The sequence below is a fragment of the Thermothelomyces thermophilus genome, chromosome 6, assembly GCF_000226095.1.
Source record: "Thermothelomyces thermophilus ATCC 42464 chromosome 6, complete sequence".
Classification (NCBI taxonomy): domain Eukaryota; kingdom Fungi; phylum Ascomycota; class Sordariomycetes; order Sordariales; family Chaetomiaceae; genus Thermothelomyces; species Thermothelomyces thermophilus.
The window spans coordinates 2,843,790-2,865,297 of record NC_016477.1 but is presented as its reverse complement, the minus strand read 5'-3'; the positions used below and the strand labels follow the sequence as shown (position 1 = coordinate 2,865,297).

The following is a 21,508-nucleotide window of genomic DNA, read 5'->3' as shown; positions in this document are numbered from 1 at the left end:
GAACCTCACACGGGTAACCGTCCCGATTCATTTGGTCACCCAGGGCCAAGGCCCATGCAGTTGGATCACGCCCCTGGGGTGGTTGGACGTCCAGCGGTGGGGGCTACAGCCAGAAAATCAACCGCCTAGGCCAGCAACCACGCCAATTGGTCTCCTCATTCCGGACTAGTGTACCTTGTCGCTTATATCCTTGTCCGGCTTCCCTCCTCCGCCTTTGTCCTCCTCCGCCTTTGTCCTCCTCCGCCTTTGTCCTTCTCCGCCTTTGTCCTCCTCCGCCTTTGTCTTCCTCCGCCTTTGTCTTCCTCCGCCTTTGTCCTCCTCCGCCTTTGTCTTCCTCCGCCTTTGTCCTCCTCCGCCTTTGTCCTCCTCCGCCTTTGTCCTCCTCTGCCTTTGTCCTCCTCTGCCTTTGTCCTTCTCTGCCTTTGTCCTCCTCCGCCTTTATCCTCCTCCACCTTCTCGTCTCTATGCGTTTTTGTATCCAACAGTATACTATCCTTAGGTTTGTACCTCGAGGTATCTTGACCGCTGATCTGCCTGCCTACGGACTAGATCCCTCTGTGCCGGTCACTTGCCGTCACGGACTTAGTTCCCTGGTCTCTGCTTGCCTGCTCCTAATCCATGTTTACCGCTGCGAAAACTTGAGCAATGGTTCTACAAGTACTTCTCGACAAACTGAATACCCGACTGTTTCGGATATGTTTGTTTCCTCCGTCCTGTACTACGCCTCGTCTAATTAGACCATTTGGCTTCTCGAACACCGGGATCCAATATCGCTAAAGCAAAGCCTGAACTGCGAAAAACAACGCTAATGTAGCGCACAAGAGGCCTATGCGGAGCCCTTGTCACCCCGACCCAAAGGGTAGGCTAGATCGGTGACTGGAGGCAACCCGAATCCCTGTATCTGACGAGCGGGGCTCGAGCAGGGGCCTCGAATGTTCTGTTGACGGAGGGGTGATTGTAAAGCTACGCTAATGTGCCTGCAAGAGCCTCATGCGGCCCCCTTGTCACACCTCGACGTCCGACCCAAGCCTGGCCAATCAGCCTTCATCCAGAAAATTCACACTGTCTTCTTAAGTAGAGCTTCATTAAACGCCGTCGGTGGATACAGTCCCAGACAACAAGGAATCGTCCTCGATAGAAGGATTGGAGGGGAGTGAGAGCGACAGCGAGTTGATCATTAAAGTCCTAGGCAACGAGGAATCGTCCTCGATAGAAAGATTGGAGGAGAGTGAGGAGCGGGTCGATCGTAAAAGCTATGTAGGGACTTCCCGTTGCAGGCTCTATGTTTTCAACAAACGAGACCTAGAAGCGGAATAGCAGCTTTAACAGCAATATAGGTCTTTTGAAACAGAGCAATGGTTACTTGCATCCACCAAATCCAAGAGCCGAGGCGGAGCGCTAGTGCCAGATTGCCGCCATAGCTGCCACTCAGAGCAGGGAACTGTAAGTATGTCTTCCCACTATGGATCGCAGCCTAGGTACTGAGTGCGGGTGAAGGCAGGGCTTGGGTAGCTGGGGGTGGAAGCAAGACCCTGCACTGGACTGCGGCTAACGAACCATTTGCCGGGTTCGACGGGTTTAGGTAACTGTCTCCCGGAAGGGCGGATCCCGGAGCAGACTAAATCTCCAAACCAAGTACGTATGCTAAGAGTCCGCTCCATTAATACGACCCTTGGGTTATCACAATGGTCGCTCGAACGAATCAACTAAAGTCATTTAAAGGCGCTTATAGCGAGGAAAACGGCACAGGATTAGGACGGTGCAGCTATCATTGTGTTATGGAGGGTTCTCGACAGAACTTTTGGTCCCAACAGAACGGTACCGGATGTAATTGGCTAGCCAAGGGCTGCAAGAGCCCCACCAAGCAGCTCCCGATTCGCTGCCGGGAACATTCCTATTCCAAGGTCCTCACTATGTAGGTGCGTCCTCCCACCGACCAATCCGCTTGCTGGATTGGTCAATGTACGTGTGGTGGAGTGGGCCAAAAGAAAAAGAAAAAAAAAAAAAAAAAAGACTCCTAATGCCCAGACGGCGCGCAGCCAAGCACAGGACATCACTTCACCAGGCCTGCGCTTTGTCCGACCATTAGTCACCCCGGCTCGGCGGTGCTATCGCGTAAGGAGTTCTTCTCCTCCTCGATGGCGTATCTCGCCGTTGTTGACGACCTTGATGTATATCAGTTGTGTGATAGCGTTGGAACAGGGGGAGAGATGTGCTAACCTCTTTACTCGACAGTATCGAGAATGGCGGCCGATTTGGTTGGCATACTGTCCATGACTATACTTCACGGGGATTAATCATCACAACAGGCAAACTGTCGGCCTAAGCTCTCAAGATCTCTGCTTCTGTAGTGCTCCTACTTATGAAACCGTGGACTTCCCGTTGGGAAGGAGTGACACTCCAACTTTTCTTTTCTACACAAACGTGCTGCCGTCGTACGCTAACATGCTAGCGATCGACTTGAAAGAGAAGCACACGGCCCGGTGCCTCAATACATTGAGCTAACTGGTATACTGACAAATTCGTCCTCCTATTTCTGCAGATCCGTCATATCCATCGCCCTATCGTTGATTTTCTGGTCGCGACAGAGGAAGTGGAATGGGGCGGGGAACAGAGTTGACACCCTTAAGAGACTGGTTGATTGGGGCGCTTGATCAAGTTCTCCCACGGAGGGTATTCCTTCGGCTTGCAGTCGCCTACGTGAGAAATGTTAGATCCACGTTCGAGGATGATTGGGGGAAGACACGTACCGCAGCGCTCCTCTGCCCTGTACTTAAAATGCGTCACGTTCGGTTGACATCTCTTGTGGGTGATGGTGTAGTCACGACACCACTCGGAGGCAATCCACCGGAAGTGGCCGCAAGAGTACTCTCGTTGTGTATAGTTGCACATAACGAGTGTATAAGTGTAATAGAGGACTTCAGGCAACAACAAGTATAGACCGATAATGATAATAGAACTACTTTTAGCGCTGTAGGTAAGAAGAGGGGAGAGGAAACGAGGGAGGGGATAGTTCGATGTTTTTCCCGAAAAACTTCAACCATTTTTACTATTAGCATCTAGAGCGTTTGGGCCTTCCTAGGAAGGATTGACTAAAGATTTAGGTATTGAATGAAGAATTCTAAGGCTCAATGGTGAGAAAGAGCATTTATTCCGACCTCGAAGAGTTCTCGGAACCTGTAGGTTAAAGCGCGTAGGTGTTGGGTTGCCATAGCAAACCCCCTATTATTTTCGATGCCCGTCCGCTCCCGGAGCTTCTCAGGGTGAGAGCTGAGGCTTTGCTGTCGATGTCTATTTAAACTGAGGTAAGATTCGCGGAGCAATGGTGAATGAATGGGAGCACTGGTAGTAAGAACATTATCAATTCCAGCCTTCAAAGTACTCAATTCTCACCCGTTCTAAAAGTTTAACTCACACTAAGACCACACTCGTAACCCTAACCCTACTCTGTGCTACCCCTGTACCCCTGGGTTCTGCTGCCCTCCATAAAGCCAAGGATCAGCAGACGGCAGTCAATTCGGGTGGCCTAGGTGCTGTTTGTCAAGCAAATAGGGCCCGAAAGGGCATACGAGAGGATAGGACAAAGCTGAATGGCCGCGGCCGACTGGATTACGAATTGGTAATGACTTAGGAGACGCTGCTTCCTTCGAGTTTTGGGACTTCTTACAAGCAAGGTCCTCTAGCACCGACACCCAGACGCCGACAAGGGGATGGCCGTGTGGCTGAAGCGTCCGAGGGATCATCAACCCCAGAGCGACCAGGGCTCGCCAAGACAGTGGGGGTTGTTTACAGTACATCAAGCAGTCTCACATACAGTGGAGCGGTCCCGGCGTCGCTCCGCTAACTTATCCTGCGGTCGGGCTTGCTCTTACGGGGGTTACACGCTAAGCTCGCTAGTTTTCCCTCGCTTAGGAACACATGCAGCAAGCCTGCCAGCTTCCCCTCCTATCGGGTATACTGCATAGCAGGAACACTCGCCTCGGTTCTAAAGCTACCCCGACGTACGGGTAGAGCAAGGGAGGCCCAAGAATTGCGAATCTGTACCTTCTCGTGCCCATCGCCGACACCACTGCCACCCATCCTCAGCAGCCAGTCCGGCCACTTATGCTGTACTACGCACTGGCCGGTCCTGTAAACAGACACTGTCCATTGAGGGCTCCTGCAATAGGGAGCGCGTGCGTGAGCTCAGCGGCAGTCACCCGTCGGCTGTGCTAAAGCAGCCGAAGCAAGACTCCAGCCTGTTCGCAGACGCTTGGAGAACGGAGCCGTTTGGATTCGACCACTTTGACGCCTATCTCCTCCTGTTCATCTCTGCCTCCTGCTCCGCTCCGTCATCCTCACATCGCTAGTACGCCGTACTCGCTCACCAAGCCCCAGTATGAATGCGCTGCTCAACACCGGCAGTCGGAAGCAGAGCTTTAGCACTGCGGTTCTATAGAAAGCCCAACTCCTCTACCTAGTCCTGCTGTTCTTGGCCTTCAACATCTCCACCGGCGCCTACGCGATTATCACGTCGAGGACCGAGGAAGAGCTAGTGATTCAGGCCGTTAAGGGATCCGACGGCAACCCACTGCCGGTTACCAAGAGGAGGCAAAAGAAGAATGCGAGAGAAAGGGACGACGATTGCGGCAACCGTGGCTTCCTCTGGTCATGCCTAACAGGGGTTGTGGCCTTGACCTTTGTCGCCGATGGCGCGGCAGTCACGCTACATGCCATGATGTCGAGCAGGAGTTCGGGACTGGACGATGCGTGGCGGTGCGGCGAAGAGAGAATTGTGAGTCTTCGCCTTATCGTGGGCGGCGAGTCTGCGCAAGCTAGAGACTCCACGACTGACAAAGCAATCAAGGTCTACATTGTCGGCTGCGGGTTTTTCTATCTCTACATTTTCATCACGGTCTTAGAGCGGGAACGCAACCCAGGCATTGTCCACCTCATCGTCTGGGTTCTCGGTCTCGCCGGGGAGTCGGTGATCTCCGTTGCCTCCATCCTCGTGATGACCAGCAAGCAACACACGACCCTAGCCTATCCCCCGGAGAAGGGCATCGAGATTTGGGACCTGGTCGATTTGAGCATCCCCGGCATCCGCGTCTTCCTCTTGGTGTGCATAATCTGCCATTATGCCGCCGTGGTGATGAGGCGTGTGGAGGCGCACAGGTTGGAGGCGTACAGGTTGGAGGCGAACGAAACGAGCCCGTTGCTGAACGGCTCCCAGGACCACTACGGAAGCGCCAGTTCCCCAGACGACCAGCGCCGTACGCAGCAGGACAATGAGACTGCCTTTTATAGGCCGGAGAAGCTGCCGCACAAGTCGTGGCTTGAATACTGCCGCGGATACTCGGTCTTCTTTCCCTACTTGTGGCCCAGCAAGTCGGCCAGGCTTCAGATCGTGGTGCTTGTATGTTTCGTTCTTGCCATCCTAGAGCGGATCGTCAACATTCTGGTGCCTACGCAGCTCGGCGTTGTGACGGACGTTTTCAAGACGAAGAAGGGCGATGCGGTGTGGGTGTGGGAGCTTGGGCTGTTCATACTATACAAGCTGCTGCAGGGGCCGTCTGGCTTATTAGGATCCCTCCGGTCGATCCTCTGGGTCCCGGTGTCCTAGCACACGTACCGGGCTCTGATTACAGCAGCTTTTGAGCACGTCCACTCGCTCTCGTTGGATTTCCATCTCGGCAAGCGTACCGGAGAGGTGCTCTCTGCGCTAAACAAAGGCGCGTCCATTAACCAGTTTCTCGAGCAAGTCACGTTCCAGGTGGTGCCAATGCTAGCGGACCTCTTAGTGGCTATCATCTACCTTCATAGCCGGTTCGGAGCCCTATACGCCCTCTTCGTCTCCATCATTACGTTCTACTACCTGCATCTGACCATGCGCATAGCTGCCACGAGGGCTGACCAGCGGCGTGACATGGTCAACGCCGACCGAGAAGAAGAGGCTGTCAAAAACGACTCGATCATGTCGTATGAAACGGTCAAGTACTACAACGCTGAGAGGAGGGAGTTTGGGCGCTACGGCGACGCCGTCAAGAAGTTTCAGGGCGCTGAGTCCAAGGTCACATACGGTATAAACTATATGAACATGTGTCAATCGGCCGTGTTTATGTGCGGCCTGCTCGTCGCCCTATTGACTTGCGGCTACCAGGTCTCGCGCGGCGATAGGAGCGTGGGCGACTTCGTACTGTTGGTGACCTACCTTACCCAGCTGCAGGGCCCTCTCAACCTTTTCAGTACGTTTTACCGGACCGTACAGTCGGCAATGATCTCGGGCGAGAGATTACTCGAGCTCTTCAAGATCCAACCTAGCGTCGTGGACAAACCCGGTGTAAAGTCACTTCTGAAATGCAGCGGGCACATCAAGTGGAACAGGGTCAGCTTTGCGTACAACAATCGCGGGCTGGTACTTAACAACGTGTCGTTTGAATGCAAACCAGGCACCACAACCGCTTTCGTGGGAGAATCTGGCGGAGGCAAGTCGACTATCCTCCGCCTCATGTTTCGCTATTACGACTACCAGGGGAGCATTGAGATCGACGGCAACGACGTCAAGGGCCTGACGATCGACTCTGTGCGCCGGTTCATCGGCGTCGTGCCGCAGGATCCTACCCTGTTCAACGAGACGCTGATGTATAACTTGAAATACGCTAGGCCGAACGCGACGGACAAGGAAGTTTATGACGCCTGCCGCGCCGCTGCTATCCATGACCGCATCATGGGGTTTCCCGACGGCTATAACACGATGGTTGGCGAGCGGGGTGTCCGGCTAAGCGGTGGAGAGAAACAGCGGGTAGCGCTCGCGCGCACCATCTTGAAGGGCCCCAAGATTATCATGTTGGACGAGGCAACCTCGGCTTTGGATGGGGAGACGGAGCAACGGATCCAGGACGAGCTCATTAGTGGCAAGTTAGGCCAAGGCCGTACGCGGCTGATTATCGCGTAAGTAATCTTCCTCACAGGTTAATGAACATAGAACTCATGTAGATTCTTCTAGCCATCGGTTGTCGACCATCACCCATGCCGACCAGATCATTGTTCTGCACGACGGATTTGTGGTAGAACGAGGCACCCACCCCGAGCTTCTCGCCCTCAAAGGTCGCTACGCTTCCATGTGGCAGAAGCATTGCCGGGCCGAGCGCGCGGCCGAGCAAGTGTCTGGAGGACAAGAAATGCAGTGGCGATAACTAGGATTCTCACTAGATCGGTTGACAAATAGCCTTTTCCCGGAGCTTGTTCTACATACTGCTCGTTCTGTAACGAGGCGAAGTTTGTCTGTGCTGCTTGTTGTCCACATTGCCGATGTTTTTTTTCCCGCCCTAGGGGCCTGCTGCTGCTTGATCAGGGCGGTACCGTTGCCTACGATAGCAGCAGCGTAGGTGAGCTATAGGTAGCTGAGTTGTGGCATTCCGGCGACTGGGCTTGGGTGCCGCGTTGGGGCGATCCAACCAGGGCCCAAGCGACATGCAACCCGCCGACAAGCGTCCTCGCCAATCATTACCACCTCTATACAGGTACGGAATATTCCGTACATATCGCTACATTGGTAGGCTACACCAGCGCTTCCAGACGCCACAACACGGGTCCAATCCGGGTCCAATCCGGGATCCCCGGCGGCGGAACCACCCTCCCTGTCTCCGCGGGCAGCCCAAGAGCCTCGCAGCCTACTGTCATTCCTCGCCCATGGTAGCGGGTTGCATAACAATCCGAAACATCAGCTCGTGCAATCACCTGGGAGTGGCCGCCTTTCTCGTAATAGTACACCCGAGTGGTCATAGACAGCATGCCAACCGAATCAGCCCCCATTCTCAACTACCGCTAAGTATCCTTATGGTGAGCCGGATACAACTAAGAACCGGGGTAACCGCTAAAAGGAACCTTCCTCCAAGGTAGTGTTGCATTCACCCCTACATTAATAGTAGCCGTAGGTTCCCTTCTGATCGATGACGACTTGTCCCTTCTGCGGGTGCTGCGAGCATCAGGCACTTTCCTCTCGACTGCGCCTCCGCCCCTTCCTCCTCCTTCCCTAAGATTTCCATCTACCGGATTCAGAAGTTCTAGGAGACACCGATTCGCTGCCGCCATTGCCCTGTTTCACTTTGGTGCAAATTTCCATCGGCCCTCGCATTTTCGGATCTGGCTGAGAAAGAAGCATGGATGGTGACGATATTTAGGGTCCAACAGCTATATCTCCGCGTATCCTCGCGTTCCCTTGTATTGTGTCCTTCACTCTCTATCCTACGCTTCTTCTGAATGAGATTCTCTTACCGAGTTACTACTTTCGAAGTCTCCTCTTGCGTGCTAATACAATGCCCCCAAAGAAGTTGCACCCCGCCCCAGATGAGACGGTCAGGGGCGGTGGAAACGAAGTAGGTCTGGCGCTTCTCGGTAAAACGCAATGCTAACTATCATCACAGCCAACCATCTATATCCGAGAACTGTCCGGGTATAGGCACCTGAGAAACTTGGCCCAGACAACGAATTTCCGGTCCGAGCCCCTGAGCCATGAACAGGGGGGCAATCACACCATCTCAGCCGAACTTGCGGCTCGGCTGACTAGCCGTGATCTGCAGCTCGTTCAAGAGTGGGCGAGTACGGGGGAGTCTTTTATTGCGCTCGTTTAGGTATTTCCGGGTTCCGACTATCCCGAGTTCAGAACCCGTCATCTCATTGTCACCGGAACAGGCTCGGGCAACGTGAGCTTTAGCGGAGGCATTGCCTGGGCCTAGACAATTTGGAAGAACTATCAGAAGTTTCAGGCTACAAACTACCATCGTCCTATGCACCAAGGGATGACGAGTCGAGCTGGTCGGATTGAACTGGACCTGAGTTGTGCACCTCAAACTGGATCCGACCTGAAATGTCCCAATTCACTTGTTACTGCACCACTACAGCAGCAGGCTGCCGCTAGTAGCACTAACAAGGACGACAACTGGAACGACAAGATGGCGACACGATAGCTCCAAACCGAAAAGCTAGCGAAGATGTACGAAGATGCTCAGGCCAAGTTTGAGCTTAACGGAGACACGAGCGGGTTCCTTGCTGTGCTCCGGGAAGCCAGACATTTCCCTGAGGTTTGGGACCCGTTGGGGATACCAAGGTTCCAATTCTAACCTTTTCCATGCCTGAAAAATGATGTTTTGAGTGCAGGAATATATAATGGCTACCTGTTTTCCTTTTTCCGCAACCTTCCAACTCGTTTGAACAGTCCTTATCTCCTTTAATACTCGCAGATACTATCAGATCATGTATGTATATGTTGCAGGTTATGATAATGGTCATGTATCCACCTTCTAGTCTCAACGACGGCTGGTGTGCCTTGCCTCAAGTTATTAGCGACTGAAAGTGCGTTCTTCCGAACCTGGCCGTATGCCCTGGTGGCAAGCGCAAGCCTATGGCCTGGGCGAGTGCAAGAACAAATACAGGTAGTGTCGCTTTTCCCATCAACAAGGTCCGAGACTGTGCATCTCGACCGGAATGATGTTCTGATTACAGGCATGGTTGCTGTAGCAACCATGTTTGTTACATACTAACCCTTTGTTTACTACCCCTTGATTATCCACGAAGTCGGGGGCGGAACAGCGGTATATTAGAGCAGCCCTCTCAACCCAAGCTTGAGAACTCTGAGGCTTAAATCTGCCGCTGTAGCGCCAGTGATTGCTGTGCCGCCACCAGAAAGTGTTGGGTTAAGTGTGTGCCTCGAGATGCAACCGACAAGGCTTGGGTGGCTGCTGCCCTCGACAGGCAGAGCGAGCTGAGAGAGGCACTCACACACTTCCTTGCACCATTCTCGCTCTTACGTACTGGTTAGCGAGTAACCTCAGTTGGTGGTCTGCAGTGCCCCGCGGGGATGCCTGGCCCATGAACCCAATAACCCAATATCGAGATCCACGGTCTTGGCCCTCACTGTAAACTGGGGGGCTGGACGGCAGGGTGGCAGAGGCGAGATCGATGGCAGGGTATTCTTCCCCGATGGCTAGTTGTCCTTGGCACCAAAGATATGTGTCGGGGGTACATCCTGTCGGGGGCAGCAGGGCTCATGAGAGCCGTTCCCGAAGGTACCGACTCCCTTATAACGGTCTTATGTCTCCTTTCCTAAGCTAAGTCAATTTGATCTGCAAATAAGTATTTTCGTATAGTCCTTTACCTTGCTCTTGGCAGTGCTGGGGCCTCTAGAGCTGCGTGCTTAGGGCCGCTCGTCGACACTGTTGCCGGTATAGTCGATCGCGGTGCATTGATCCTGGTGGCAATCTTCAAATTGGAGGAGGCTCGCTCGTGTTCGTGACGGAGGCATGGGAGAGGCGGTGACAGCGGTGCACCTGCCCTCATCGTCGCCGGCAGTTGTATAAGACTTGGTTCATGCTGCGTAGTGGGGTTCAATAGCGATCGGATATCCATGCCCCGATGTGTTAGGACGAAGTCTCGTGTTTAGATAAGGAGCGAAAGAAGCGGTTGCTACACGATGCTAGAGCGTACTAACACGTTTAAAGCCTTCTAGGACTCTGATCTAGTCTTTGCGCTCCGTGACAAAAGCCAGCAGTGACATCTATTAGCCGTCATTCTGCCCCAGTCTGAGGTGTTTGCGCCCAGCAATAGGAAAGACGCGATGGGCGGATTAGGCGGGAACCGGGGGGGTGGTTAGTGCCAGGGATGGAAACGCTTAGCGCGCAACTGCCAACGGACTTATTTTTAGGTGACATCTTGCACGCTTGGCCGCAGCTTTTTCGAGTGTGCAGCCTACCAAAAGTAGTGACATGTACCTTTTTACAAAGAACAAGTTTACTATGTTAGCCCTGTATGTTGTCCTGGTGGATCGCCCTACCACGGTAGCAAAAAGAAGACCCCCTGGTGCATGCCAAGCTCAGCTTATGATCGAAACGTCAATCCGTCAATTTCCATAGTCTCGGGCCGCCTCAACTCGGCCCCTGCTCTTTGCTAATCTTCTCCAGAACCCCGGTTCGAACGGAGCACAGACCTTTGTTCGTGCCGCTCGAGACCCGGCGTCGTGGGGCTTCAATCAGCTCAACCTGCTCCTGCAGTGCCGATCGACGCCAAGAATGACCCCACCATGGCGCGTCCTCTGCGGTTTGCCAAGATTGGCAGCAACTCACCAAGGTATGAATAGCGACCGGATCTGTGGTTCAAGGCCCTGGCCAGTTGTGTCCGGGGTCTGGCCCTATCACAGGCGGACACCCAACGCCACTTTAAGCTCCCTGTCTTCAATTTCAGATCCATGATCCCCGGTGAGCGTTCAGCCTCATTCACTGTATAACACTGTATAACTAACCTTGCGTGACAGAAATGATTGTAAAATTCGACTTAGCTCGCGAACCTCGGATTCTCCCGATCTGGTCACCCCCCTTGTGATGGACCGCCGTAGGCTACTTCCATGCCTCCAACATTCTACGCCTAGAGCAGGACACTGATCCAGTCTGGTCATATACAAAATTTCTTCCAGGTTGGGGAAACTTTGATTGCTTCGTACACGGCGCCCTTAACCCGTAGCACCGACTCTAATCGTTCTGGCTTGAGGCAATGCAACCTGTCTGGCTCCTGATGGCTAATCTGTCCTGACCCCCCTTCCCTTCCCGCTGTTGCTTTCACGTGCTGGTGGGGTACGGGAAACTGGCAGCCTAGAAACCGGCGCGCCCTGTTCAGGACGGAGATCGCGTTCATGTTCGGCTTCACCAAAGTAGTGAAACTGGTTGGGCTGCTTCGTAGGAATCCTCGTGATATTATATCTCTGCCGGTGTCAATCTTGTTTGGCTACTTCCACGGTCTGATCAAGCTCTATACGCTCTTCACACTTAAAGAGGTAACCTATAAGCGCTCTTCCAAAGCCCGCCTAATATACAAGCCACGATGTTCCGACTCCAAAAGCACAGACGTCCTGGAGCAGCCGCGAAAGCGGCGATGAACACAACACTTTCCTTCTGTAGGAGGAGCCTGCTCGCGGCTAAAGCATGGCAATGCCACTCCAACTTTGGTCGCCCGTACAGGTCTTTCTCAGGAATCGCCTACCCTTGAATCCCTTACGCTTTTGTCTCCGCTGCCGAGGGCCTATCGGTTTCTTCAAGTGCTGATCTCCGCATCTTTCGCCGCGGCTGCCTATATCGTCCGCGAATGCCTCGGCGTGGTCCCAACGGTTGTCTGGATGGCGGAGGCCGGTCGGTCCGGGCTTGTTTCACGCAGTGTATTCTCAAATCGATTACGATGTCACCCCTAAAGCCAGGCAGGGTAAAGCTTTGCTGCAACTCCTAGTCGGGAAAGATGGACACCGTGTGGGTGAAATACGTGTCAGGGAGAGTGAACGCCATCGTAAGTTGTTCTTTTGGTGCAATATTCTCTCGATTCTCGGGCCCGAGTGCGAGCTTGCTATCGCCTTTGTCGTCTAGAAATACGGGGAACATGCCGCTGTATAGCTCGGAATCGTACGACCCGTCCGATGATGCCTTGTCCGTATTGGCGTAATGAAATCTGGGAGATGTAGGCTGGGTGAAAGTGCATGGGGTCTCAGGTTTTAAGGACGTGGTTGGAGAGCCTTCACCCCCTATTCCACAGAGTATCTAGGCGTAGCTTCCCAAGCTTCCGATTTGCCCATGTTCCTTAGAGGGGATAGATGGCTGTGGAGAATCCATGTGCAGGTTGAGAGCCGGGGGAACGGATTTGTCGCAATGAAGGTTGTTAAATTGGTTGCCCCGACGAGAAGTGGGCTAGCGTACACTTAAAAGTCGTGGCAAGCACTCCCGTTATTGCGCTCCTTACCTGGCCCCACCCTGGAGGCGCCTCCTAGCCCAACGCCTCGTGTCCTGGGTTCTCTCGGCGAGACCACGAGACCCACCCACACTCGTCCCTTAAGCGCTGATCTACATTAGAGCAGTCCGTCGCGGGTCGAGTCACTCGGTCAGTTCAGGGCAGATCTCGCCAGTGATTGGCAGGGATGTAGCGCCAGCTGCATGATACATGTCGGTGGGGCGATCGTTAGGCAGAACAGAATGACAGCCCGCTTGAACAGCTCTTGTCTATCTTGGTTGGGCATCTCGGGAAGTCCGTAAGTGGAGCGTTCGAAAGTAGCGTATCAGACCGTGGTAAAGGACCCTCACGGACTGCTTGCTCAGGGGCGTCTGCCACCAACGATGTAGGCGACTATTTGGTGAAGGGTGTGCTTGCGTTGTTTCCGGTGTGTCAGGGGTTTCAAAGCCTGCCGTGCGCAGCGAGAACCGACGGAAGCGAGCTATCGGCCACAGGTTCATGGGGCCACCTGTATTTGTGGTGCGGCAGGGACGGCCGCTTGCCTAGCGTATCTGTAGCTGTAGGTGAGAGCGGGCAGATATGTCTCCGGGCTACCGGCCCCCTTAGCCGCAGTCACACCGTAGGTTTCGCCCTGTATGTGTCGATGTCTGTCTCATCTATGCCTGAGCAGGAGACATCTACGAGGCTTCTTAGGCACTGATCTTTGCTATGAACAAGGGGCCCGGTTGAACACAGCACACTGACTGTAGGCCGTACAAAGCAATCCGGCCTCCCAGGGCGTTATTGAATCCGGTCGGGCGAAGCAAGTATGCCAAGGTTATGTTGTTGCTTTTTACTATAAAACCGAGCATAGCTCCTTGCGTCAGGTTGTAAGCTGCGAAGGACGGTGCGCGCACAAGCAGTTGTCTGCATATTAGGGATCGGCGAGCTGGGCGGTGCCACTGTCAGGGGTGTCTGAGGTCGAATCTCGGCGTGCGCTCGGTGGGCATCTCGGTACACCCCCTTTTCCAACGAGGACCCTGGCAATGACGCTCGCGCTTTGTCACGCTTGGCTAGCTAGGTCAGCCTTGTCTTTCCCGGGTTGGGCTTGCTGCGGTTGACCGCTATCCGCCTCTGAAGTCCCTCTGGCTGAATGCCTTGCTGCAAGCGAGCCTCCATGCTTCTGTGACCAGCCAGCGGCATCAATGCCGCAACCCAAGGTACCTACTTACATCCTATCCCGCCCCGTTCTTGAGCAGTGGGCCGGGCCCCCTTCCCGTCCCTCTTCCCTGAACGCCCTGCTCGAGAGGCAGACAAGGCAACGAGACGATGGCTTTTGGAGCGATAGTGCGCGAACCAGACACCGAGCAGATAAGTACCTGTCTCCCTGTTTGTCTGAGAGCTCAAGGCCGAGCCAACAGAGCTGGCATTGACGCATTGCACCCCGAAGCATCGACACCCACCAGTCCACCAATAACAATGTGGCCTATCGTCTACTGGCAGTCCGCTCCGACGTTTGACATTTTCCGGCACGTTCACGTTTCGGTTGCCGTTGCCACTATCATTGTTGTATCCATCATCGTTATCTGCGTTATCGCCCGAGTTGGGAAGTCGGACGCGCATCCGAGGCAAGCGTCATGGAACCGCAGCCTTTGGGCCCTGTGGAGTTATGCCGTTTCCAGTTCCCGAACAGATATTGGTCGTCTCACCCCCCGAGAACTCGAGGATGGCAAAGCTAGACCTAATTTTAGGGCTTCCGAGAAGAGCACGCCATGGACTGTCGCTCCCGTTCCACGCCCGTACGACCAGTCCAATTCGGCCGCTTACTAACAACGACAACGACAACGATAACGTCGCTACTCCAGCTCCGTCTCCAAGCCTCATCATCAGTCATATACACCTCCGGCTGGGACTCCCGCACCGGCACCATCACCCGCAGACCCTGAGCCCGCCGAGTTGATCAAGGAGCCCGAGACCCGGCCGATCTCGCAAGAGCAGTTAGTGTCCGAGGTCAAGGGCATCTACGCCGGCCTGGTAGTAATCGAGAGCAAGTGCATCGAGGTGGTCAAAAATCAGACCTCGCAAAACGATGCTTCCGGCAAGCTCATTAACAACCAGAGTTCGCAAACTGGCCCGCTAACCAAGCTCAACAATGACCAGTGGCAGGCTCTGATTGCCCTCTACCGCACCTTGCTCCACGAGCATCACGACTTCCTCCTCGCTTCGCAACATCCGTCGGCAAGCCCGGCGCTAAGGAGATTGGCTGCCAAGTACGCAATGCCCGCGCGGATGTGGCGCCACGGCATTCACGACTTTTTAGAGCTTCTGAGGCACCGTCTGCCAGCCAGCCTGGACCACATGCGCACGTTCATCGACACGGCTTACTCGATGATGGCCCTGTTGTACGAGATGGTGCCCGCGTTCGAAGACACGTGGATGGAGTGCTTGGGCGACCTCGCCCGCTACCACATGGCCATCGAGGACGACGACGTCCGGAATCGCGAAGTATGGAGGGCTGTGAGCCGTCACTGGTATTCGCGTGCCTCCGACAAAGCACCGACGACGGGACATCTCTACCACCACCTGGCGATTCTGGCCCAGCCCAACGCCCAGCAACAGCTCTACTATTACACCAAGTCGCTCTGCGTGAAAACACCATTTCTGTCTGCCCGTGAAAGCATCATGAGCTTGTTCGAGCCCATCATGTCGCCCATCTCCAACCCACAGCAGACCTGGCTCCCGCGCGTAGAGCTACATTACGTTAGAACACACGGCATCTTGTTCACCGGGAAGCAAGAAGAGCGACTGCAGGAATCTATGGACCAGTTCCTCAAGTCGATCGGCGACCACATCGCTCTTTCCTTGTATCGATGGCTCGAACCTGGGTATGTAGACAGTCCGCTTCATTGAACTACAGTGTATGTATGTGTATAGCTAACAGCGCTACTAGGTACCACATTGGCATCTCCAACATCTGTGCGCTGCTGGGCTATGGGGACGAGAGCAACCCGATCGCCCAAGCACTCAAGGTCACACGCCCCAGCGACACCGAATCCTAAGACCAGCCGATGCCCGATTCGGAGACTCCGGCGGCTCCGTCGCGCAGCGTCAGCGCCAGCGAGCAGTTCCGCAACACGCGCAAGCTCTTTAACGCTACCTACGACGCGGTGTGTCGTCGCTTTGGCGACCGTAACACGCTTCCATTTCTTCATATCACCCTCGTCTTTATCCACTATTTGACGTTCTTCCCCGAGGCTATAGCCTACGTGGCCCCTACCTTCCCCTAGAAACTGATTGTACTCATGCTCAATACGTTGATCGGTTGGTCGTCATCCCAAAACGTTTCGTAGGCTCTAGCTCGTTTTCTGAAAGGTGGAAAGCCGTTTTCGATCTGGAATGAGAAGCAGGAGGAGGAGGAGAAGAAGAAGAACGAGGGCGCGGAGGCCGGGGAGTCGCGGCCGGGGCCGCCGAAGCGTCGGCCGCTGCCTGAGGACTTTGCCCTGCGGGGCTTTCCTTTCGTGGAGAAGTACTTTCCCGACGAGTGGTTTGAGGAGAACATCGACTACGACGATAAATATGTTAAGGTCGCGCTGACCGACGTCGAGTCGAAGACCGAGGAAAGGAAGGAGAGGGTACTCTGGCTCGGATGCCGCATCGCCGAGATGGAAGGCAAGTGGCTCCGCTTTGACAAAGAGAAGTGGCAGTTTGGGGTTAACTCGGAGTATGAGGTGGATCTGGACTTGTGATCCCGATGCCGGCAATGCTAGGTGAGAGCGTCCGTAAGATCTCAGGGGTAGTAAACAATGTAGGTTACCTAGGCAATGGTGTGAGCCGTGCACGTGCTTCCGGATAATTAATCCTTACCATTTCTGATTCCTCAACTTGGACCCACGAGGACCACCACGGTACCTAATCAGGTCTCAATGCGCGATCACAGACATCAAGTGGTTCTAAATACATAACGTTACGGATTAATTGTTTACAGTACGGATGGCGAATCACGCCAAGCTCTATCCCCCTTAGCCTGGCGCTCCCTTCCCTCCTTTTCCTCTTCTACGTCCACTCTACTGCCACTCGTCTCGCCACGCTATATGCGTTTTCCTTTCCACCGCTTGTCTTCTCCCTCTTTCCATATTTCTCGAACTCGCCCGGCAACTAACCTACCAAGCCCTGCGTCCTTGTGGCGTAGCCGTCTTGAGACCATCCAGATTCGCCTTCTTTGTCGGCTACAGCTTTCGCTAATTACCGCTCGTCTGTGAGACTCGCCAACGCGGGAGCTCTCACAATCTCGCCATGCTCTCGCCCTGTACGTAGCAACACCTTATGCCGCAGGAATTCACGCAGTGTGTAAGCCAACGGCCATGTCCGCCTACCGGATTCCAGGCGAAATTGCGAGATCACGTCCCCGCTCTGAACATCTGCAGCGTTGCCGCATGAACTGACCGCGTCAATACACGGAGGCGCGGAGAAGGTTACCCCTCTTCCCCTCTATATGTCGCATTCGGAATATTGCCATCTGCATAATATCCACGTCGTTATCCGCAATCGGGCCGGATATGAGCGCAGCTGCGGCAAGGGACGCAGGCCGCCGGCCGCGAGAACGGCAGCTTGGTGACTCGGATTAGATTAGATCACACGCCGCGGCTCCAGCGGCCGCAGACAGGTTTAGGTGGGCGGGGGCTGGCGTCAACAACCATGAGCGCTTAACTTGGCTAGATGATCCTATTGGCAAGGGGCCTCAAGGAAAGATCGCAGCGGGCTCGACTAGAGAGGTGACAGGGTTGACTCGACATGACATGGCCTCGCCAACTCTGCGGGCGGCTCGCGGGGGCTAAGCCAACACGACGATGATGCCTCAGTCAGGGGCGATCCAACCGGGAAGAGTCCCTTAGGATGGTCGCAGCGCGGGCCCAACTGTGGAGATGACAAGGCGGACTTGACATGACCTGGCCTCTCCGGTGATGCGGCGGTTCATGGGGGCTTAACCAACAACGATGATGAGGCCTCGGTCAGGGGTGATCTAACCGGGGGAGCCCCCGAGGGAGGGTCACGGCGCGGCCCAGCTGAGGAGGGGACGAGGCGGACTCGACATGACAGGGCCTCCGAGGTTCTACAGGCGGCTCCCGGGGGCTGAGCCAACCACGAAGATGAACCTCGGTCAGGGGCGATACAACCAGGAAGGGCTCTCAAAGGAAGGTCGCAGCGCGGGACTGACTGGTGATGTGCCGAGGCGGACTCGACATGACGTAGCGTCTCCGGCTCTACGGTCGGCTCGCAAAGGCTAAGCCGATACGACAATGAGACCTCGGTCAGGGGTGATCCAACCGGGAAGAGCCTTCGAGGGAAGGTCGTAGCGCGGGCCCAACTGCAGAGGTGACGAGGCGGACTCGACATGACATAATCTCTCCGGTAATGCGGGCGGCTCACGAGTCACACCGTAGGATGAAGGGGCTAACGACAAGCCTAGGAACCTGTTCACGACAGGTGATTCGTTGCTTTCGCTTTAGCTAGAGTAAGACGGCAAAGAGACGGAACTACCGCGTATATTAAGCAGCTCGGTGCCCCCTATTTCTTGCTACTGGTGGCATCAGCAGTATGATAACAGGGATAAGGAACCTGGTCGTGTAGAAAGGAGGCCACAGATCGTCGTATAAGGAGGGGACGAGGCACGTATTGCCTGATCCAATCCGCCCTGCTGAGCAATCCCTAACGAGACGCAATGGATCATAGTGTTCAGGTCAGGGTTGTAACTCGTGGCACCAAAAACATCCTACAGAAGCTGCCTTTTCTAGCACGAAGCAACGCTATGTGATGGGCGATCCTTGTTGTCGCAGACACGGCCCTTGGGAAGGCCGACGGTGCGAGGTTAGCGTTTACGCGTATGGTAGCTCGGTGAACTGTCCTCTGCCTCGCGATTAGTGATTCCGGCTGCATAGACGACGAAGAGGAAGGGACCCGGTTTATGTAGCTATCACGGCCACCGAGCTGGCCGGGTGCCCGAGGTTAGGCGTACAACCAGGTCCTTTACAGCCCAGCACGTTACTTAGGATCTTTCGCGATTAGCGGAGCGTATAGGGAGTAGGAGGCTAGGTTCTGCTAGGTTTAGCTCGTCTCCTGCTTAGTTGCCGGGTCCGAGTTTCCGCCTAGGCGTATATATTTCGCTCGTTCTCTGAGTTCTCAGAAGCGCAAAGATAGCCTCAGTTTGCCCCTTACTTCTTTCTAACGTTGTTCCCCGTCACAGTCTTATAAACTATTCTATAATTTAGCAGCACAGACGTACTAAGTAACACCATGGCAACAGATTTTAAAAAGGTTCTTATCCCCCTTGCGGCGGCGCATCCTAATCGTCTACTCCCTAATCTTCCGATTCTGAAACTCCCCTCCTCATCCATCTCCAAAACTCCTTTGCAGTCGCCATCTCTGCCGTCGCTGTACAACGTAGGCGGTGCACAGCGCAGTGACACCAAGATGCCGCAAAATGGCTTGATCGAGATTTCAAGCGATAATAAATCTGACGAGTCTAATAAGCTCAGCCTCGGCAGCTGGCACAAGTTCAAATCTGAGAGTGGTGCTAGCACAGGTATAGCTTGGAATTCTCATCGTGACTAGACCACAGGTTACTAACACACTTAAGCAGAAAACAATGTTACCACTGCTCATACTACCAGAGGCAGCAGCCGCCTGCCACGGCCTTAACATACCGGTTGACCGCACCATGGCGATATCGGCGGTACTAAGATGCTACCAAAGGACGTAATCGAGATTTCGAGCGACGATAAGCCAAGCAATGGTGAGACTCACGACAACGAGTCTTACGATGATAAGTCCTATGACGATGAGTCGAGCGACGATAAATCTAGTGACAAATAGCAAAAAGGTAGCCTGGGATGCCTGCTAGCACCCTCGTCTATCTTATATATAGCTCCCTCTACAAAGCTATCCCGATTAGCCAACGCGGCCTCGGCTACGTGTCAGCCAGGATAGGCATCTGCCCCTAGTCACACCATATACAGCAATACCGCTCTAGCGACAGATGCTGCTTCCCTTGTTAAACACAAGGCCGTACGCCCTGATCATAGATGTCAACGTGATCCCCGGCCATTCGTAGAGCCATACGGAACAACGTCAAACAACAATTCGAAATATCTCTCCTATGACGAGCAGGATAAGCGTCACTTCTGCTATAATGTCTAGGAACCGTATACGGCTGCCTCCAAAGAGGGGGAGGAGATATGACGGGAATCGGATAGCCGCTACCGCTCTATATCCTATGATTACTACCGCGGCGGTGACCAGACGAGCGGTTCAGCCTGCCGCCATCCGCCGGTTCCAGACAAGACCGGAAAGCCGAGTAAGGATAATCCTATCAGGTTGCTATAAGTTTAGGAGCGCTAGGCAAGCCTATTGGTATTGCCGTACCATCAGAGCATTAGCGAACCTACGCCAGCAAATGCCGAGTGACGTTCCTAGTACCGGAGTTTACCTAGTACCGCCTCTAAACATAGGGTAGAAACATAGCACCGGTCTGGTGGTAACGCCCTTGCCTAGTACCGTAATCACTATAACAATAGCAATCAAACGAACGGCCTGAAGCAAGGTGATGCTCGGCTGCCGGGCGGCAGAGCAGAGCAGGGTGTAGGAAGTCCTTTCGTGGCGTCGCAAGGACAAGGGAGTGGGGCGAGTGTAGCCGCCGCCGCCCTCCACGCCATCCTCGACCGCCTTAACGCCCGCCTCGACCACGACAAGTTCGTCGAGGGATCGTCGGAAGCCATGAGCAACAACGACCGTATGCTGGCTGATGTCGGGCTATCCCTACAGCCATCTATACAGCCATCCGCCAGCTAGGACCGCGTCAGGCTTTAGCACAGCTTAGGCTGTCGCCTACGTAGCGGTACTGATATAGGAGATAACCCTAGACCTGTCAAGGACGGCGTTAGAGAGCACGGTCGGGGAGATGTTACCTAGCTACTACAAAAGCGCCATAGGATAAGCACTTCGACCTCTACAGTTAGCAAAACGGCACCTAAGGGGCAGGCAGATCCACATCGCGCCAGCTCCCGGTTACAACGGACTTAGAGACCGACAACCCGCCACGTAACGCCTTGCCGAAGTCAGTATAAAATTCCAAAGCCGCGCTCCGCAGGGGTAGCTTCTACGACTAAGAAGCCTCAGGGAGAGTATTTTGATGTCGAGAACATTCTCGACTTCCAGGTAAGGTACTTGGTCCAGTGGGAAGGGTACGGGTCTAGGGAAAACACTTAGGAACCTCCTAAGCATTTCGAGCGATGTCCCGATCTGCTGCGGGAGTTCTACGAGCGTACGGGATCGGTAGGGGAATAGATCGAGCGGTAGTATCGGGCTCTAGGACCGCGTAGTACAGAGGCCTACCGTTTAGTACTATAGGACGATAGGGTGTTGCTGTATATCTAGAGAAATTTGTACGAGATATTGCGGATTAGGCGAGCCTATAACGGCGGAGTAAACCTAAGAAGATTAACCGGTTAAAGATCTGATCACCCTATAGAGAGTATACTTCCTTGTAGCTTAGGGGTTTAGGAACGGTAGGAGTTGTAATGTATATAAATCGAGCACATTCCTCGGGCTGCCTTGGCGTTGAATGCTGCTTAAAAGGTACCATCACGCATCACAAATCACACCACTGCCCTAGCCATCGCTTCTCCTGCCAAGGCCATTATAACGTAGTAGATCTGTCTGCCCCTTACCTAGCATCTCCCATTGTACTCTGTATTAGATGAATGTGCTACCTAGAAACTAATTTGGTTGTAGA

General features: G+C 54.1%; 4 protein-coding genes across 4 annotated transcripts; 3 read left to right on the top strand and 1 right to left on the bottom strand.

The window, feature by feature from the left end:
* Window positions 1-2,625: 2,625 nt before the first annotated feature.
* Window positions 2,626-2,892, bottom strand: MYCTH_2070048 (uncharacterized protein; the record flags this gene model as incomplete). The annotated part of the gene is made up of 2 exons (XM_003666183.1): window positions 2,626-2,696; window positions 2,751-2,892. The coding sequence occupies 2 exons, from the start codon at window positions 2,890-2,892 to the stop codon at window positions 2,626-2,628; spliced, it is 213 nt and encodes a 70-aa protein (XP_003666231.1).
* Window positions 2,893-4,378: 1,486 nt separating this feature from the next.
* On the top strand, window positions 4,379-7,175 carry MYCTH_2130134 (uncharacterized protein; the record flags this gene model as incomplete). The annotated part of the gene is made up of 5 exons (XM_003666182.1): window positions 4,379-4,403; window positions 4,461-4,774; window positions 4,847-5,503; window positions 5,603-6,930; window positions 6,986-7,175. 5 exons carry the CDS (start codon window positions 4,379-4,381, stop codon window positions 7,173-7,175), a joined length of 2,514 nt encoding a protein of 837 aa, XP_003666230.1.
* A 7,024-nt stretch (window positions 7,176-14,199) lies between these two features.
* Window positions 14,200-16,466, top strand: MYCTH_2130133 (uncharacterized protein; the record flags this gene model as incomplete). Its single annotated transcript, XM_003666181.1, has 5 exons — window positions 14,200-14,381; window positions 14,586-15,605; window positions 15,671-15,749; window positions 15,804-15,887; window positions 16,128-16,466. 5 exons carry the CDS (start codon window positions 14,200-14,202, stop codon window positions 16,464-16,466), a joined length of 1,704 nt encoding a protein of 567 aa, XP_003666229.1.
* A 2,545-nt stretch (window positions 16,467-19,011) lies between these two features.
* MYCTH_2130132 (uncharacterized protein) lies at window positions 19,012-20,565 on the top strand (the record flags this gene model as incomplete). The annotated part of the gene is made up of 2 exons (XM_003666180.1): window positions 19,012-19,300; window positions 20,318-20,565. The coding sequence occupies 2 exons, from the start codon at window positions 19,012-19,014 to the stop codon at window positions 20,563-20,565; spliced, it is 537 nt and encodes a 178-aa protein (XP_003666228.1).
* Between the last annotated feature and the right edge of the window lie 943 nt (window positions 20,566-21,508).